This window comes from Abrus precatorius, unplaced genomic scaffold, assembly GCF_003935025.1.
Source record: "Abrus precatorius isolate BTA unplaced genomic scaffold, Abrus_2018 Scaffold10, whole genome shotgun sequence".
Taxonomy (NCBI): domain Eukaryota; kingdom Viridiplantae; phylum Streptophyta; class Magnoliopsida; order Fabales; family Fabaceae; genus Abrus; species Abrus precatorius.
The window spans coordinates 28,817,729-28,838,535 of NW_020874292.1; the positions used below are offsets into that span (position 1 = coordinate 28,817,729).

General features: G+C 33.2%; 3 protein-coding genes across 4 annotated transcripts; all 3 read right to left on the reverse strand.

The window, feature by feature from the left end:
* Positions 1-654: 654 nt before the first annotated feature.
* LOC113871267 (probable E3 ubiquitin-protein ligase ARI10) lies at positions 655-5,969 on the reverse strand. 2 transcript variants are annotated; one of them, XM_027508256.1, is made up of 3 exons: positions 4,859-5,969; positions 3,681-4,441; positions 655-1,272 (listed from the first exon to the last, which is right to left on the reverse strand). In XM_027508256.1, the coding sequence occupies exons 1-3, from the start codon at positions 5,267-5,269 to the stop codon at positions 891-893; spliced, it is 1,554 nt and encodes a 517-aa protein (XP_027364057.1). In that variant the 5' UTR covers positions 5,270-5,969; the 3' UTR covers positions 655-890. The 2 variants fall into 2 exon arrangements, with proteins under 2 accessions (XP_027364057.1, XP_027364065.1); XM_027508264.1 differs by having other exon boundaries at positions 1,036-1,272; positions 3,703-4,441; positions 4,859-5,821.
* A 2,419-nt stretch (positions 5,970-8,388) lies between these two features.
* Positions 8,389-9,720, reverse strand: LOC113853252 (O-fucosyltransferase 23-like). Its single transcript, XM_027483774.1, has one exon. The coding sequence runs from the start codon at positions 9,718-9,720 to the stop codon at positions 8,389-8,391; it is 1,332 nt and encodes a 443-aa protein (XP_027339575.1).
* Positions 9,721-15,370: 5,650 nt separating this feature from the next.
* On the reverse strand, positions 15,371-19,799 carry LOC113852206 (protein argonaute 2-like). Its single transcript, XM_027482446.1, has 3 exons — positions 19,374-19,799; positions 17,761-18,989; positions 15,371-16,829 (listed from the first exon to the last, which is right to left on the reverse strand). The coding sequence occupies exons 1-3, from the start codon at positions 19,797-19,799 to the stop codon at positions 15,371-15,373; spliced, it is 3,114 nt and encodes a 1,037-aa protein (XP_027338247.1).
* Positions 19,800-20,807: the final 1,008 nt, after the last annotated feature.

Genomic DNA, 20,807 nt, shown 5'->3' on the forward strand with positions numbered 1-20,807 from the left:
ATTTACATGGCCTAGCTCGACGTAGTAAAATCATGATATCAGGTCAATATAAATATGATCAATCTATACCTCTGCCAAACTACACCAAACAATCTCTCTATCTAAGATGCAATCTTAAACTGTGAAAGATTTGTGTTAAGTGAGCAAACGAAACCAATATATCTTGTAAATTTTGTCCTCTGGGCTAGAACGTATACAATTGCATATCGTATTTAATTAAGATCAACGCCCACTAAATAATTTAGGGGTCATGCATTTTTTAATAAGACCTTAAATACAAGGAAATCATTACGTTATTTGAAAAAAAAAACTGATAAAAAATAAATAACCGTTTCATTACAAATAGAGACCAAGCATTATTTTCAAATGGAGAGTTTTTCATGACTAGTCATCTACAACTACTTGTAGTCAAACAATCTCTAAAGAAACATAATACCCCCAATTTAAGTGACAAAAAAAGAGGTTAATTCAATTGGAAAAAAATGCATCCTTTCCTCAAGTAATTAAATTAATTGAACAATTGATTAATGAAAATGTGAATATGGAAAGGTGGCGTGACCCAAAATAAAAATCAGGAATTATTTTAAATGACTAACATTGTATTCTCAACCACAAGCAAAATGTATTCTCTTCCAAATTTCCCTTTTTTTTTCCCTTTTTCTTTTAAAGAGAATCATCATCCTGAACAGATTCTTAACCTTGATATAATATCTCCATGGACCTTGGATCAAAGATATCCAAGCAAGGAACATATAAAAAAGGTACCATGTTGCCACACCACCTCTTGATGAAAAGTGGATAGAATCAGAAACTCTTTCTGCATCCTTTCAAAACTTAGTTGAGATTGGAAGCTGATCAACTTATTAGGTAGTCTAAGATCTCTCACAATTTCATTGAATGTAATCTTCATAGTAGTTGTCACTTATCACAGACACAAATCTCTCTAGCCATGGAAGTTGATGTAGATCCTTCATGGGGTCTACGTAAGTTTCTGTACAGCGAGGAGGAGATTGGTAAGGATTATGGTCACTGAGACTGAAACCCCCAGCTAGGAACCTTTGAATAAGCGCAAGCTGCGATCTTTCTTGGTCTGAGTATGCATCCATGATCATGGAGAGAGAATTGAAAGTCTCCCATGCCCATTGTTCTGATTCTTGAAGAGAGTGCGTCACGGAGTCTTCAGAGCGGTCTTCATCCCAAAATGCACACTGACATGTCTGTTGACCATCCCTATATTCCGCACCACAAGAATAGCAGAACTCGTGACCGCACCTGAAATTATGACACAAGAATTGAATGCTATCGGAGAAGATAATCTACAATAGAACAGAGGTGATAAAATAAGTGCGACTGTTTGTGTTACACGAATGAAATTCAACTTAGACTTCTAAACTGAAGATACAACATATGTTAAATCTAACAGTTAATAAATCTTGTATCCTACGCATTTGTTAATATGTTATCAAATGGATAAATAGATTTTAAAACACAATGCAAGTGCATACCAATAAAATGAAAGATAATATTAGTAGTTCTATGCCAAAATAAACCATATTAATATCAAATATGGCACCAGATGGATTATTAACAATTTCCTAACAATATGGTGCGTTCTATGGAAAAAGGGCAATGACACCATTTGGATATATGGATGAGACGTACACATAATTTGGGACATATTCAGCTCTACCAAAGCTTAGATGTGAGTAATAGTTTACTTCTAAGTATTGTTTTGCGCCTGAGTTACAATTTATAGCCCGCGTCTATTTTTTTTTTTATTTGGCCAGTTATTGATCAGTGATCACCCAGCCATTCAAACATCACATACTATCATCTTTCTTAGAATGAAATGGACAAAAGAAAAAAGGCATGGATTATGATTATCGTTAAAAGCAAACAGAAAGGCATAAACACTTAATTGACAGCCCATCAACACAAGGCCATAGGGCTATGTCATGGGCTACATACTGGCAGAAAGATCTAGAAGAATATCCACCACAGAGCCAAAGAGAAAGGTCAGACTGGATTCATTTTTAGCACAAAGCCACTGTTTTGTAGGGTTCTCCAAAGTTTTCATCAAATGGAACACAAAGGTTCAGTCCTACAGTCAAAGGTTAACCCTAATTTAAATGATTCCCTTCCATTTAGATTTTAAAAACGTCCCTTTATTTATATTGGTACCTCACTTTCTCTTATTAAACAGCAACTAAAACTTCATTAATATAATTGTACTTGAGCAATTTTAGATGATTGAAAGTATTAACTTGCCATAGCTAAACTAAATGCTCAACAGGCCTGAATACTAAGTGCTGTATGCTTCACTCCACTTCTTTCCCCACTGCTGTGGATGCTAGTATTGTTCGTATCCAAACAGTTTCACATACAACGTTATTTTCTTTACCACCCTAAACTCATACTATAAAAAATTTCAAAGCCCCATAAATTCTCACCCTGCATCTTGAAAAGAAATACTACTCATAGCCACAAGAAAAGCTCCAAAGTGCAGATTTTTCTCTTCCTTGTGATTACCACTAAAATGTGGATTTTGGAATATTTTCCTCAATATTAGCCCCCACATAATCATGGCCCTTGAAATCTTCAATATCTAACCATCCTCTGCTGCCTATATACTTTAAAATCAATTGGTTTAATTTCAGCCTACAAATGTTTGGACTTGGAATCTTAATCACATAACCATGACTGAACTTATGGTCCTCAGCCACTTGTCCACAAATCCCTATTCTCAGGACTCTTGCTATTTAGAAAGCCTAAAACATAAAATTAACAACTTTGATTCATAGGGCCCACATCAAACCCACATATTACTTGTCCTACAGCAACAAAACTTTTAAAAATCGTTGTAACCCAAATAGCAGATTATCTCATAACAATTCCTTCTACAAATTCATCACAGAACTCAGCTTTCTCTTCTCAGGCCTTCATTAGGTTTTTGGATCACAAACTATTTCCCAATCCTACATCACCCCCAGGGCCCGATCCCCTCTATTCACCAAAGTATTCATTTAATTGGCCTCTTGCATCCCCAACTCTATGCAGAATTTGTAATTGTGCAAGTCATTTCATATCTTATGATTTTCAGAAACTATTAAACATGCCAGGAAAAAGATAAGAGATTAAATTATATAAAAATAAATTTCTCTTTATCCCTCTCTTGCCATATGGAACAACTTAGTCATCTATCATTTCTATATAAGTCATTTCCTCTGGGCACTGATATATTATCATTTCAGTGGGATCATATCATCAACCATTCTCTCTCTCTCTCTCTCTCTCCTGAGTATGAGTTTAAAATGCCAGTCTTTGTTTATATGAAGGTTACAATACATTCACATTTCACATGTTCTAACTCTCAAACCAAAATTTAATAAGGACCTACAGACAGTTTCATTTTAACATTTTACATTATAGAAGTTCTTCACACATAACCATGAGAAGGAAACGAGACACCATAAATTGGCATATCTGCATGCCACACTGGATTTAATAGGCAGATCTCTCTCTTCTTAACAGGTAAATTTTATAATCTATATGATTCCACTTTCAATAGATAGTGTGACTGGTTGACTGGATAGATCTAAGCACATTTCAGATTTGCAATAATAGACTACATAACGAAATAAATATAAAAAATAATCAACACTTTTTTTATTGTATCTTACCAGCATGTCATGTGGTAACAACCTTGAGTAAGCTCAATCATTCTACGGCACTGCTGACAACGCTTCCACCTTTTATTCTGAGCAAGACGATGCAAGGTAATATCAGAAGCATCTCTCTCCTCCTCTGGCAGACTCTGGTATTCTACACAGCTCATAGAAGAATGCCAAGGAACCTTACAGTCCATGCAGATAAACCTCTTACAAACAGGACACTCGATACAAGAATTGTCAGACTGACTAGATGAACTGGCTCTAGCTGACAAACATTCATGAGGATCAAGGAGAACAGAGCAATTTGGAAATGGACAATAAATTCTATCTGAATGGATAATATTTGCTTCTGAAAGGGCTTTCTCCATTGATTCAAAGGAGTTAAATGTAAGAAAAGACCGGCACTCAGTTGCAGAGATGCAATGCTTGCATCCTGGTTGAGGGCATCTTATAGGGACTTGACAAGATTGTATTTTACCATCAGCATAGGCCTTCAAGCAATGTGAACAGAATGTGTGTGAACATTTCAAAGTAACCATAATTGGCACTGGCTTGTCATCCCAGCAAATAGAACAGTTCTTAAATAATCTCTCACCATTTACAGGGAAAGTGACAAGTCCAATAGCCACTTTGGCCAACTGGAGTGGCTGCTCAAGATCAGTGCTCGGTATAAACTTCAAAACAAAAGCTTCAAAACTATGGGCAAGTTCCAGAATCCTTTCTCTCAGTCCCATTAAAAGTGGCGTCTCCAAATCTTTCTCAAATGTAATCTGTCCAAATATTCACATTCAAACAGAAGGATAGTTAAGGACATGTGACCTGGGAAAATACCAGAAATGCACATTAAAAAATTATTAGAGGCTAGTGGCACATGTCAACGAATTGAAGTATTTCTAAGACAAATTTTGAATGTAGGATATCTGCTGATATTCAAATGGTTAACTCCATCCCCCTAGTCCATAAAGCATTCCCGTTACATAAAAAAATAAGGCCTAGCATCAATACATGCATTATAAATAAGGCCTAGCAGTGTCAATTGTGATGTGTCATAGTGTGGCTGCTATAACAAAAACCTCTTATACTATTTGGTCATAGCATAAAACAAAGAAACATAACAACAACAACAACAACAAAGCCTTATCCTCACAAAACAAAGAAATGATCAGATTAAATACTGAATTGCTAACCTGATCATACAACAATTCAGAATCTGTAAAAGCATAAACCCTGCGGATCTTGTTCTGCTCAGCTTCCAGCAAGCCATCCAAGAGTGCCAAATAGTCAACTACTGACTCCTCAGCATAAAAATCAAGCCTTTTCTGCACCCGTATAGCAGCAAGACCTGACGACCTTTCCATGAACACGCCAATTCCAGAAAACCCAGAACTTGATTTATCAACCCCAGCCATTGACAACCCCTTAAAGAACATTTTTACTGAAAATTCATCAAGCTCATCCTTCAACTCTTCCACCACAGGCTCCTCAGTTTCTTTCCACACTTCTTCATCTTCTTCCTCACAACAACTGCAAAACTCATCTTCCTCTTCCTCTCTTCCAACATTATCAGATTCTGCAACAACTAAAGCCTGATCCTCCATTTTCCCAACAAATTACCTGAAACTTCCTGTCACAGAACTTCACGTAGCCCTTACAACAATTAACAATACCCCAGCATAACCCATCAACAAATCGATCTAAAAAATCAAATTTTTTTTATCAATTCCAAGAAAAAATTACAAAAATTCACAGCAAGACATAGCCCTTTTGGGCTTTATCCTCACACTGATAAAAAAAAAATCGAAAATTAGAACAACTCGAGATCTTGAACAATGCGAATCACAAATCTCATTCAAGAGCTAAAAGGGAAAACTCTCACCCCTAGAGAACAAGATAGAGGAGGCTAGGAAACCTAAAAGAAATCAAATTATAAGCGTTGGAAAGAAATAAAAAAAATGGAGGCATTGACTTTGATGGAGGGTTGGTAACTAAACAAGAAGAATAAGAGAAGAGAGAGAAAGGAAAAGGGTGTCAAAGAAAAGAAGTGAAACTTCCATAGCATACTCCTTATCTGGTTCGAATTTGGTATTATTATTCTTTTAAGCTGTGATTCTCAAACACTGCAACACAACAAAAAACCCTAATAATCTAAAACTTCACCTCAGCGGCGTAACAACTTTTCTTTACTCGTATTATTAATTATTAATACGACCCCAAGAGAGAGAGAAAGTGGGATTATTAAGAATAACAAAATGACAAGCACAGTGCTTTGCTTCGCCAGATAAGCAGGGGAGCAAATGATTTGTGCAGATAAAGAATAACAAAATATATACAAAAGTTTGCATAAAAATTAATGAGTTTTCAAACATCAGAATTTCAGATAAAGAATGTTAGAGTATCTTTTATAATATATTTTTTTAACACATTTTTAATTATTGATTAAATTTCATTTATAATTACAAAAGTACGAGGAGAGAGGAATGATTAAATTAAAGATAGAATCGTTTATTAACATTTTTCATTTTAACATTCTTAATCTCTCTGGAAAATTTAAAAGGATTCTCTTACCAATTGCTCCCTAAAATCTGAAAAAAAACAAAAAAAAAATACTCTTCCATCAAAGTAGATTCTACCTTAGCTATCAATACAGATCGACAAGACAGCGAAAAATCAAATGGCAGCAATGGCAACCAAAACACACTATGAGCTTCAAAATATGAATGATAAAGGAACATACACCCCTTGTAATAGTTTATGCATTTCTTTAAATAAATAAAAAAGCATTTTACAATTTTGCTTGAACCAGATTAAATTGTTACTTTTTTTTAACATTTAACACAGCTGCCTTATCTTGTACTAATTTATGTAATGTAACAGAACAAAAAATAAAAATATTAAATAAATGATTATACTGTATATTAATTAAAATAGTTTTATTAATCAATATCTTAAAAAATAAAAATGCATTGTAAATTATGATTGAACTGCATTTATGATATTTTTATAAAAAATTCTTAGATTTACTCTTTGACCGGTAAACTTTAATCAAAGTTTATATTCTTTATTTTTTAAAAATTATCATATAACCTTTATGCTTTAATCTCAACTATCTCTTTAAAGCACTATCTAATGGATATAAACAAAGCAATAGGTGAACCCATTGATTGGGTTTGTAAAAAAACAGATGGTAAAACTATGATTTTGTTTTTGTGTGAACAGTATAAGTATGGTTAAAACGTCAAAACAAATGGGCTATAAATCCATAGCACATACCCAATCCTAAGTGGCGGAGTAAGCCCAAACCAACACAAACTTAAATAGCCAATACATAGTGAGTTCCCCTTCACTTTCACCAAAACAAAAATGGTGAGTTTTACCAAACGGCTCCATTACTAGCTTATCAGATATATTTTTTTAACCAAACACAACCATAGCAACTATAGTTTATGAGTAAACGAAAAAGTTGTCTCTGCAAAATTCAACATATAAACCCTAACCTATGTTACATTAACATAATTTTAGGGTTGTAATGGAACAACAACTCAGAGATGTAACAGGCTAAAACGTAAACCATCTCAACATGGGCCCCCAATCCCATTACCATTCATACACATGCAGATGAGACAGATACAACGACCTCTTACCAAAAATATTTAATTTTTTCAAAAAGGTGGCTGAATCGAATTGTCACATGGTTATGGAGGAGACATGTTCAACCGAAAATTTGGACATGTAACATACATCCAAAACGATATTTATATATCTAACTAGTATCTCTACCTCTCTCTTTTGTTTTTCTATCTCCTTTTGTCTTATATCTTTTTTTTCATCATATTACATTATTTACTATAAGTTTAATTTTATTTTTATCCATAACTTATAAAATTGTTCAATTTTAATCTTTCAATTTTCAAAATGCAAATCTCTCTCTCTCTCTCTCTCTCCTTCCTTCCCCCACCCTAGGGACAGATGCCTTTCGCCCCCTCCTGGTCTATGATGGCCCCCCTCTTATCATTAATACCTTTTAGCTAGATTAGGAATTACAGATTTTTAATGTCATCATGTGATGTGGTGACTGAATAAGATTACTTGATTTTAAGCTAAAAAATCAATTCCTCATAAAAAGTTCATATCTCAATAAAAATATACAATTCAAATTAATTTATAAATATATTTTAATTGTGTACATACATGGGTAACAAAAACAATAATAAAGTCTTATCTGTGGTAAGAGAAAAATCGTTTCTAAAGATGGAATTTTTACACTGCAGCGTTCCTCGCAACATTATGGAAGAACACTTATACATAAGAGGGTCCACTTTGTGTTCTTTCAAATGTGCAACAAAATAGACACGACCAGCGTACAGTTTTAGACATCTTCTCCCCACCTTTTGCAATTCTCACACGTGAACCTAAATCAATAAAAACACCACGCAAATTATAACAAATATAAACAGAAACCTAAAGTTACCCTTTTGAAGGTTTAGAAGGGACTTCATTTTTGACAACTGTGCAATCAATGCAACATCAGAGAAAATTGTTTCACAATAATAGGTTAAATTTACATAACGAGAAACAGTACCTCAGTTTAAACAACTACTGTATTCCATTGTTGTATTCTCTACATCTTTTTTTTTCCCTGAAATGTGCTAATCAAACTCCCGAAGTGAAAATATTGAGACAAGAGCTTAATCTACTCTAAATTTTATATACGGCAATTTCAACAAGAGATATGTTTGGTGCCATAGCTTATTGCTTGAAGACTCGGCTCTGACATATTTGTAATCCATTTCATAGGGCCATTTGATTCTCCTGGTATATTGTAAGCATAAGAAGGCCATTTTGCATCATTTCCACACATGTTTGGAACACCCATTCTGATCATCTTCTGTGTTCTTTCAAGAACTATAAGACTTGAAAATGTGGAGAAACTATTTCCCACAAAGATATTGGCTCGCAAACACACTTCATAGTCAATTGCGGACTGAATTAAATATGGGTACTTGTTATAAATTTCATCAACACCAAGTTTCTTCTTCTCAAAAGGAAGAAAGCCTTCTTCCCAATCTTCCAATATGGAAGAATTGTTAAGGAGTTTATCAGCAACTGCAAGATAAACAATGGCCGGAGTCTTCAAACCAGCGATGTTCCTAACTCTTTCGATTATCTCTTTCTTGCTACTGCAGATTAGATTCGTGTTCAATCTTTGCTCTAACTTTTTGCAGTGGATCATCCAATCAATTTCAATCCTCATGTGAACAGCAACATATGGAAGAGGCTGAAATGAAGACCTATAAGAGGTTATGCTATTTACCACTTCAATTGATTCACTGTTGCCTTTTACCTCTCTTCCAACTCCTCTAATCCTAGACACAACCCTATCAGCATCTCTAGCAATCTCATCTATCAAATTCAAGCACTCAAAAACCTTTGCATAGTCCTTCACAGGCCAATGATCATGCCACAAAAAAGGGTTCTTCCCTACTATCCGAATCACCTCATAGTCATCAAAAGAGCCCATACTATGCTCCCTCAACTGTGATAAATCCCTCTCCACTGTCCACCTCCTTCCACTTCCCTTTAGCAATTCCATCACTTGTGTTCTATTTAACACATCCGAGTATCGACCCAACCGGACAAAACCGCGGCATTGCATGTTAAACTTCTCAAATTGGAACACCTTGTCAAAGGAAATGGGTTGCAAGAGGTCAATTTCTTTGTAAAACAGCGAGGCACTAAACCTAGGCATCAACAATGTTCTATTCAGCATTCTAGCAGTAAGGCAAGCCCTTGCAAATGCAATCTTCTGGTTGTTCAATCCCCACACAAGCTGAGGAACCGCCAAAAACTTATTGTGCCGAATTCCAAAGTGAAAATTCATCATAGGAGGATGGCTTCGGATATATACAAGGTTGCTCCATTCAATCTCATCAAAGCCAGGAAAAGAAGGAACCAACAATGCTCTTAGGATCAAAACAGTAGCAAGCAAAACCATACATTTGGTGGTTATTGAACTAAGTGTGCCACCCAACAACTTTGACAACACTTCCATGTATGATTCACCCTTCCATGCAAAGCATCAATTTTCTTTTTTCGCTTTAAATTAAGAACTCACATTACAGCATCGCTAACCATGCCAACAAATTTGAAGTTCAAGATCCAATTTTGAAGGTCCCCACAATCCCACTGAGTGCTGCAGAAAGAATAATAAGAAAAGAAACAATTTTCCAACAATGGGTTCCCCACCAACGATGAATATCTACAAAAAAGTAAGAAAAAAAATCATAAGAATCAGCATGCCCCGGATTACTTATGAAAATATAATGATAAAAAAATTGAATTTTTAATTTAATTTATGGCGATACTTTCAATGTTTCTTAACTTTATGTCATTGCAATTGCATTAAAAGAAATAAAAAAATATTAAGAAAAAGAAGAATAGAGAAAGATAAATGCTATCTTCAACTCCAAGATACAGAGCAATTCATAACACGCCAAAACAAATGACATGCATGTGAATACCGGTAACAGACACCATCATAGCCTATCTCCATCACAACCCAGAAATCTGAAAAGCAAAAGAAAGACGATATACCCCAATAAAAACGTTCCTCTGAAACCGACGATAGAAACAACAAGGAACGTTTAATGAGGACTCTGAAGCCAGAGCCATAACAGGTTTTGCATGTTGATTTTATCTTTTTTCCTTTGGAAAAACTTGAATGAGTGATGGATCAAGCGTGTGTGGAATGAAGAAAATGGGGGGTGATGATGAGTGAAAAAGGAAGAAGCTTGAACCAAAGAAGATGAAAAAACAGAGAGAGAAGAAAGTGGAAGGACAGGGAAGATGGACCAAAAAAGGGTAGTACAAAGGTGGATTGAGAAAGGATCGAAGATTCAAAAGAGAGAAAACAAGCTTAATAATAATTTTTTAAAATATATATTTAAAAATAATATAACTAAAATATAAAATTTCGAAAGTTAAAATTTAAAAATAGTCAATAATAATTTTAAAGAAATTCAAAAGTTATTAATAGTAATTTTTTAATAAAATTATTTATTTTGTTGGAATTAATAATTTTTATAATTAATTTATTTAATTTAAAATTATTATTTTTAGTTTAATATTTTTATATATTTTTTAAAATTTTATATTTTAATATATAATATTTTAAATTTCATATATTTAAATTAAATTTTTGATAAAGTTATTTTATATGGTATTTAAAAATATATATATTAATAGTGAGATTTTAGAAAAAATTATGAAAATATAATTTAAAAATCATCCATTGCTAATAACGGTTTCTAATAAAATTAGTTATTTTTATAAAATTTAATAAATATTTTTGAGTTTCTTATTTAATTATTTTCTTTAAAATTTAATATTTTAATATACAGTATTTTTAAATTAATTTTTAAATAAACTTATTTTTATATAATATTTAAAAAGAACATGTACTGATATATAAAATTTAGAGAAATTACATAAATATAAATTGTCAATCGTGATTAACAAATTTTTAATAAAGTTTTTGCTTAAAGAATAAAAAAAGGAATAAAAAGAAGTTTATGTGAAATATAAAGTTGAATAGAATTAATTTTAATAAAATTAATTTATTTTTTAAATATAATTAATATATAACTTTAATTTACAATTTTATTTTAAATAATATATTCTTATTTTAAAAACATAAAACATGTTTCTTGTTTTTTTAATTATTTTGAAACAAACAAACTCGAAATGAGTGTTGAGAAGCAAGAGGACAAAGTGAGAATTGATGTTTGAGGGAGAACGCTTGCCGTGTAAACAGAGCCAAAAGCCAAGAAATTTTGGCATATTCGGGAAAGGCTGCCACCTTTTACTTTTCCCTGTTCCCCATACCAATAAAAAATAATAATATTTTTTATATAATAAAGTAATTATTTATTTCATGTAACAAAAGACCTTTAAAATAATATATAAAGTGACATGTCTAAAATTATATAAAACATTACCAATAAACTATTTTAAAATTTGTAAAATTAAAATCAATAAAAAATAAAATAAAATTTAGCAATATTTACATGCATTAAAATATATTTTATCTAAAAATTAAGAATTAGTCTTTTCCAGTAATCTTATTGAAATTAAGTTATTTGGATTGCTGACACTTTATATCTGCTGTGAGTATTGTTGTGTATAAATTGCAAAAATATGAATACTATTTTTATGATGGGTCAAAATGAAAATAAAAAATTAAAAAGTTTACTTCATGAAAATATATACTTCTCTAAAAGGTTGTATGATCCTTACATTATCAGATTGTTCGGAAGAGAAGTGATTGTCTTTTAACAGGAATTGTGATGCAAGCTCCTCCACTGTTATTTTTATCAGATTTTAAAGAATAAAAAAATAACAATAATTTTTTAACAAAATTAACACTTTTTGATGAAAAAACTTATTTAAAATACTTTTTAAAGTTAAAGAATTAAAATAAAAAATTTATAAAACTAAAATAAAATAACTAAGAATTAAATAATTAATTTACGTATTTTGCATTTTAATTTTTATAGTTTTATTTTGATTTTTGTATTTTTAAATTTAATATTAATATTAAAATTTAATTATTAAATGATGACATGATTAATGTAAATATTGTATAAATTTTATATCGAATATTACTTTTTTGTGAAATTACATTAATAAAAATAACAAATTAAAAAATGTAGAAAATAAAATAATTTTTTAAAATAAAATAAAATAAAAATACATTTTAAAGGACTGAAAAAATATAAATATTTTACTATAAAAATAATACAAGTAAGGTTAGAAATAAGATAAGATACTTACCTAAGGCGTTCAGTGGAATCAATTCTCCTTTATATACAGTGTGCAATATAATTTGACAGCTGGCTGACGAGACACTTGAATAGCTATGGGTAGATACAGCTACGAAAATAAGAATGAGAATATTGAAAATATGGAGGCACCACTAATCTTAATTAAATTGAATAAATTCATTTAAATTTTAAGGGATTAAACCCTTCTAATACTTTTATAATGAAACTTAAACCTGATACTTATTCACGTATTGGCTTATAGGTTGTAATTCACACGGTGCACAGCAAGGAAAAAGGGCTGGTTCACCTCCAGGTGGGTCTGTCCTCCATTGGTCGTTGCCATTCAAAGACTCTACCGTTGTGATGGTTATTACACACACGAGCCTCAAACCAAACCTATACAAACTTTAGTGCTTAAAGTCACTCCTCCTCTCTCCAGTCACACCCATCGACGAGCATGATTAATTTCTCTATACTTATCTTTTCTCTAGTGCTTAAAGTGCATGCATACTTATTTCTCAAACTCTCTGTAGACAATGAGGGAGAGGAGGTAGAGTTCTGCATTTGGGGAGAAGATGTGAGTTTTACCGACGTCACTCACATCTACGTTGCTACTACCATGTTGAATTTCCACCTCTCTCTGCCGGCATTACCTCTTATCCAGTAGCGTTCTGTCTTCCCCTATGATGTTCCACCGTCCCACTTGTTTATTTGCTTATCTGATAACAAGTTTATAATCTTAATCATCTAATTAGATATCATTAAATCTAACGGTTAAGCAACTTGGTACACCTATCCTCCATCATATATTAGAAAAAGAAATGAAAGGATGCTAAAAAAAAAATCTGTTTTTGAGCCTTTGTTCCTTGTGGGGTGTTTTCATTAGAACATGGTTTTTCAAAAAATGGACAGGGTGTGTAATGCCACTAATGGACAACTTTGTGAGTGGTGAATTGATACATAATATGTAGATGCGAGATGAGGTAGGGTGTGGTACTGAGTTATTGTAACCTATATGTTAGGCAAATTTGACCGAAATTAGTCTAAAGAACTAGGATTTTTTAAAGATATAGAATTATAGAAACTAAAACTTTTTGTTATGATTTTAAGGTCAAATAATTTCAGGGATTAAAATATTTAATTTTTTAAGGGATTTCAAATTCTTTTATAATTTTAAGGATTAAATTAAATAGTACTTATAATTTTAAGAATTAAATTAAGTAATATTTATAGTTTTAGAACTAAAATGATCAATTTCTTATAATTTTATAGGCCTTTCAAATTTAATTTTAGAGACTAAATTAACAAATATCTATAATTTTAAAGACTAAAATGACAAATTTCATAAATTTATGAACTAAAATAATTTAATTATGATAATTTCAAGAATTATTTTTTTTTTATAATTTCAAACACTAAATTGCAAAATACTTACAATTTTAAAGACTAAAATAATATATTACTCTATAAAAGTTAGTCATGAATAAAAAGTATTAATTTTCACTACAACAAACTTAAAAGAAAAATTAAGTTTTAATTCCACTCTTTGTAATATTGTAATTCTAGTCTCTTTAATTTTCTTTTTTTAAAATTCTATATTCATCACTGTTGATATCAAATAATAAAGTAATTAATCAAGATGTTACCTTGAATCAAATTTTAATAACCCATCAGTGGCACGTTCATCTGACTAATGAGGATTTGTACTTTTTTTCAAAAATACTTATTACCCCCACCCGAACCCGGTTACTGAATTTATTTCTATCTCTAAGCTGAAAAACTTGTAAAATAATGTCATCATGCTCTCTCACTGTACGAAGGTCATACATATAATAGGTATGCTAGACTACTTGCCAAAACAGCCTCCTAATTAGCGCGACTTGGCTATCCTATTTACAACTGTACAATTATTCTGTTATCAAAGCATATATGCAATTTTTCTATATTACAACTGATTCCAAGCTAATCTATCAAAGTTAGAGCTATTGTAGGCTTAAAAAGCTGCTGATTCTAGACCATTTATATGCTACCCAAGGGCTTCAATGAAAGATTGAAGATTCACAGGTAGATGTCAGCAACTGAGATTGATATCAGTCCTGTGCAGGTAATTCATGCATAGGATCAGAAACTGAGTGCATAATAAAGATTTCTCAGGCTCTTATGCCATAATTTTCAAGCCAACTACAACATTTGAAGCAGTCTGTACCTATTTCTGAGATTCCAGATAACCTGAAATATGCTGAAGATGTGTAGGGATCAAGCAAATCCTTTTGAAGCATGGATACATGCTACAACCGTTGCAAACAAGTCAAGCCAAGCTGTTCACACGAAGAAAAGAAAAGAAATATAAAAGAATAGTACCAATTACCAAATCAGAATCAGAGAGACCAACAATATAAGTCAATAGGTATGCACAAAAAAGAATAAATAAACTGAATAAAGAAGAAAGCATGGCAAATTGTGTTCCACCAAGCACAAGGGTATCAACTCTAGAAAGTTCAAAAAGATTGCCAATTTCCAGTAGCAAATAATGCTCGATACCAGACATTAGTTTAATTCACACTCGTTGGCGCAGTGAGACAAGCTATACAGTATAACTCAAGGAGCAGGAAAAGAAAAGGGGCACCTAAACAGAAGCTCATTAAAAAATAAAAAAATATGTACTTAAAGACCTAGATTAGAGCTCCACTGCGGTGAGTTGATTAGAGCCTACCAATATTGCCTGGCAAGACAAAACAGAAGATGGTTTCAAGACTCACGAGCCATTAGATTCGCACACAAACTTTTCACTATTTGAGCAGAAAAGGCAGTATATGCAATACATGAGTATACAGGAAAGAAAGCTGTCCCCAGCTTCTGGAAGAGGGAACAATAGGTCCTTTAGATGAAGAACATTATGTTTTCCAGGTCAGCATGCAACCTGTAAAATCCCTGTTCAAATGAAGCTGTTTGTGAAACTGATGAAGCATCCGTAGAAGATGCAGATGCTGCTGACTTCAGAGATTGCATCCCAATCCTTGCTTCATGGTATAATCGTCCTCTATAAGCAGCAAGGTCAGCATAGTACACTGGAGGAACTAAAGATACAGGTTTAGTGCACCTGGCAAAGGTGAAGCACATATCATATATGAGCTTCTGCAATTCATCAGATGTAAACTTGTGCTCATCCCATAAGACATGGTAATGAGTGGGCTTGCTTGTACCTAGACTTCCATAGTAACTACAAAGGTAAAAATCAAACTCAAACGGGTGTGTAACTTTTGTGTCCACAACTGTTCCTGGCAAAATATTGCCACTGGAAGATCCATCCCTCCAACCCTCTGGAAACAAACGAGTTTGATGTCGTTTTTGTGCTACAATAAGAGTGACTGTTGGAAAGTAATTCAATCTTTGGAATGCTCTCTTCAAATCTAGAAGCTCTTCATTAAGAACCATGTCAAACTGGTACTCACTCACCCCATCACGAAAAACAACAATTTTTTCTGGCCTGACTCCATTCATCCTCTTGTAACATGCAACAAGCTCAAGACAAACCTCCCCAAAGTTCAATATTTTCTCACTTCGATTATATTGTGGGGAAACACGTGCTGCATAACGATTTGCAGCAGGCCAATTAACAGTTGCAACCACAGCAGCAATTGATGGACTCCTGGTGTCCCGAGAACCAGGATGATTGACGTCAGCCCCTACAAACATAACATGCCCTTCACTCTCAAAGTAAGGGAGCCTATTACTGAGCTCCACATTACTGCCTCCAAGTTTGGCATTAATCTTGAGAGCCAGATTAGAATAAAATTTGTCCTCCCCTTCATTAGCACTATTAGACAAGCAACATTGAGTCACTATACCAACTTTGGTCTCAGAAATCCACTTGAGGTACTTGTACCCAGTACTTTTTTTAGCCATTACACAGAGAAGAAATTGCAGGTGACCTTGGTTATATTTACAAATGTTGTTAATTTTTACAAGTAATTCAAATAGTAAATCATAATTTGCAAGTATCTTCATTGAAGATTCTTCATACCAAATGGGCTCCTGCATGTATATACCCAATTTCTTGTATTTACCAATAAACTTTTGAATGAATTCCTTGGCTCTTAATTTGTACTTGAACGGACCAAAACTAGTGAAATCAAGAATGGCCCAATTCTCAATTGGTTTTCCTTCCACCATTGATCTTCCAGCAAGGTTCCAGTGACATTTCTCCATATCCACTGTTGTTTTGATAATCTTTCCATTTGGATCACCTAACTTCAATTCTGGAGGGCCAATTACACGTCCTATAATGGTTGTCATGTTTGTGTTGACAATCATTCCAAAATTTTGAATAAGATCACCACTGCCGAATAAGTTAAGTGAGACATGTCTCCAACAAATCAGAAAATCAACATAATTGATCAATTATATAATCACACATATATCCACAGACACTAAATGAATAAACCAATTCTTATGTTTAAACATGTATTTTAACTAATCACTTCCAGTATTCACCTAGCCAGGATAGAAGGATGGTTCAGTTGAAAATCCTCCCATCATGTTTGGTAATTTCATGATCTGAAAATTATTCATTCTTACCATAAATAGAAATTCCAGTGTATATGTCATATTTCATTGAGTCCAATAGTATATTTTTCCTCATTTCTATAGGAGTCTTGCATTGTGATTCATGGTATTTAGCTACATGTTTACTTGTCAATTTTATTAATCTGTTAGGAACACTGTCAAATATAATATTTTCTGCTGTCTTCCAAAGAAAGCTGAGTCTCTTTGTTGTCCCAGTCTTAATAAGTTCAAAGATTGCTGTTGTAAAGAGTAAATTGTAGGTTTTTCTTATTGACAACTAAGTTTTTCTGTCCTACTACTAAGTTTCTTCTGATTAATCTCCTGTTTAGATGATCCAAAGAATTTTCCAACTTCCAATTCGGCAGTCAGTACCAGAGCATATGAATCAAACTTGTTCAGTTATCTGCACAAGACACCAGGTAGATATTTCATGGTTGTTTGACAGGTGTTTTCACACAAACCATGAAGTTTAGGTTTACGGGGGTCATTTTTTCCTCTTAATACCCTATCCCTAATATGCATGTGGGCCAAAATTGAAGAGGGTGTGTAACCTGCAATTCACTCTTTAAATAAGCACCTAATGAACTAAATCCATCATTGACATTTCATGCAACTATAACTGAGTATGAACTGAGAAAAGTAATAACAAAGGTTCCAAAAGGACACATAAAGAAATAATGCAATAGAAATAATGTTCCCCTTACCCACAAGGTCCATCACTAGACTGCACCATCTTCTGTATCACACATTCCCTCTCATTTGGGTGAGCTAGTGACATTGCTTTCAATGTCTTTGCAGCCACACCATCTAGACGTTCTTTGGGATATCTTTGGCCCTCAACCAAAACACAGAATTCCATGGGTACATAGTTCTTCTTGTTGTCCTTCCCTAAATCTAGACAAGGAATATCTTTGTACATGATGTCCTTTCCATATTTATCTTTAAAAAAACTAAGAAGACTAACATCCTTAGAGGGTCTCCAGCCATCGGTATTGTCAATAGGAAAAGTGACATACCTTGTGATCATAGGTGTTAATCTTGAAATAATGTATTTATTTTTGGATTTACGATGAGTCACATTAACTTTCAATCCAATAAGTGCCTCTTCAACATATTTCCTGAAGTTTTCAAATTCATCCAATTTAAAGTTATCAATACGGTCATGCAAAAAATCCAAGACTGACATTCGTTTTCGGAAAGCCAACACTGAGTAGTCTACACACAAGGACAGACCCTGAGACGTAGGTTTTAAACTATGCTGAAACCCCCCAACGGCAATTATCCCGTGGTGAAGATCTTTTGCCACCAAAGGAGGATTTGTGGGATAGAAGTGCCGTCCCACAGAAACAGTGCGTCTAGCTGGATTCTCTTTCACCATCACATCCATCCCTTGTAAAATATCCCTAGGAATGGAGAAAGTATGCCCATTTAGATAGTCCATTAACTTGCGAAGCCTGAGTTTATTAACAAGTGTTAAGCTAACACTATATGAAAGGGTCTTTTCATCCTCTCCATCCGAGATATCCACAGTAAAGGTCTCTTCTGGTAATTGTACTGCACTAAAAATATTTTTTGCACCATCATGTGCGGTCATTTCCAAGGGCAACCTTTCCGGATCATCAGAAAACAGTTTCTCTCTGATCATGGACAGATCAGACTTCGATAATTTCTGAGGCTGGCCAAATTTTGATATAAACTTTGGTTTGACATCAACATTATAATGCATTATTATACTCTCTGGATTGAAGTTAACAGGAAAATGATTGACACGAAGTCTGCTCATCAGAATGGCTAACGTGCCACCATTATCAGGTCTCCGAATAGGTGAAATTCTATCCTTTTTTTCAAGGGCACAAGAAGATACAACTAACTGTTTTGATATTTGTAGTCCTTCCAGTTTGGAAACTACAGAATCTGCAAGGAAAATTGATAGCTAAAACAAGTGACAAAATAATTAAGCACAACTTTTAATAATTCATTCACATCCACTGATGAACATATGCATACCACAGATGTCAATATAGGATAAAACTTTAATGAAGAGAATGAGATGTAATCATGTAACCCAGGAAATCCTAGTTTGTTATCCACCACGTGCCTGTTATTTATGATTAATAAAATTAAGATCGCGTTTCGTTCTTTTTGTTTATATATATAATTACAATAAAACTGGCAACAAGCAAACAAAACACTCCATGATTATAGTAATGAATGATTCACAATCAACATTGCACGTTAGCACATCATTATCTGTATTCCTTGACTTAAAAACGAACAGCAAGCAACTTATACAGCAAGTACCAAGCAGAAAATCTACTTGAACAGTGAATATACCTGAAGCTGGTCGCCAAGAGTCATTAGCATCTCTACCTTTTTCAACACCACCGGAACTCGTTCCTCCTTGTTTTTGAACGCCATAGTTTTGGTTCCACGGAAATGCAGTTGCAGTTGGCCTCGATCGCCTCCATTCTGGTTCCCAGACGCTACCACTCGCAGTCGCATTTGGCTTGGAGCGCCTCCATTCTGGTTGGAGAAGAATCTCTTCCTCACTTCCGCGATTAGAAGACTCGGAGGGAGAACCGCTCGGCCTCCGTCGTCGCCATTCCGGTTGCAGAATCAGCTCCTGCTGTCTTTCTCCAGCACGACGCCATTCTGGTTGCAGAGTCGGCTCCTCCGGTGGTTGCCGAGTTCCTCTTCCGCCGTAACCGCCTGGTTGCTCTCGGCCACGGTCTCTGGTTTCCATTAGTGGAATCACTAATTGATGTGATCAGGGTTTAGTGAAGAAAACGAAAGAAATGGAGGGAGAGAGCTTATATAGGAATTGACTCCAATGACCAAAATGCCCTGACATTTTTTTATTTTTGAAAAGTGACACCGACCGACATTCCCGGTTTTCTTTTTCGAAATCATTACTATTATTACTTTTTCTTTTCTTACTTTTGTTAGTTATTTTGTTAAAATGGGCCACTCAATTGGGCTCGTGTATCTGTCGATTTGGTAAGTGGGTTAGGGCTTTTGTAGATTAGGCTTGGGCCGGCAATGTCAAATCCATCAGTTTGAAAAGTTAAGAGTGCAAAAAGTTTTATCCGTTTAAGTATTCATAAAAAAAAATAATGAAAAATGTGTGTTTATTTTATTAAAATTATAAAAGTATAATCGATATTTCTCTTTTCACTAAAATTTTATTATTATCATGGTTCATTCAGTCTTAAGGATTATTTTCTTTATATATGATATTTAGAAATTATATATATATATATATATATATATATATATATATCAAAATATAATATTTTTTTTAAAACAATTACAAAAATACGAAGTTTAAGTATAAAAGTTTAGAAATAAAACTTTAAAAAAGTAATGAAATTTAAAAAATTGTCAATGACAATTTCAAAAAAATATATTAAAATAATAAAAAATTAAGCAAATTTTCAAATAATAATATAATATTTAAAAAGTATAAAAAAAAGTCAAAATTTATTATTGAAGATTTTTGAAAAAAGTTTATATTTATGTAATTTTATAAAAAAATCATATAAAGAAAAAAAGAGCCCAATCCTAAAGGCTAAGGTTAAAATTTTCCATAGCAAAAAGAGCTTCTGAGGCTGAGTCTTTCCTTAAATTAAAAAACATGGTAAGGTTAAAAAATAGGATAAATTGCGGAGTATCTGCTTATTTGTTGTACATTAACTTCTAAAATTTTAGGTTTTTGCATTTACAATTGAATTTTTAATGCATATTTCTTCAT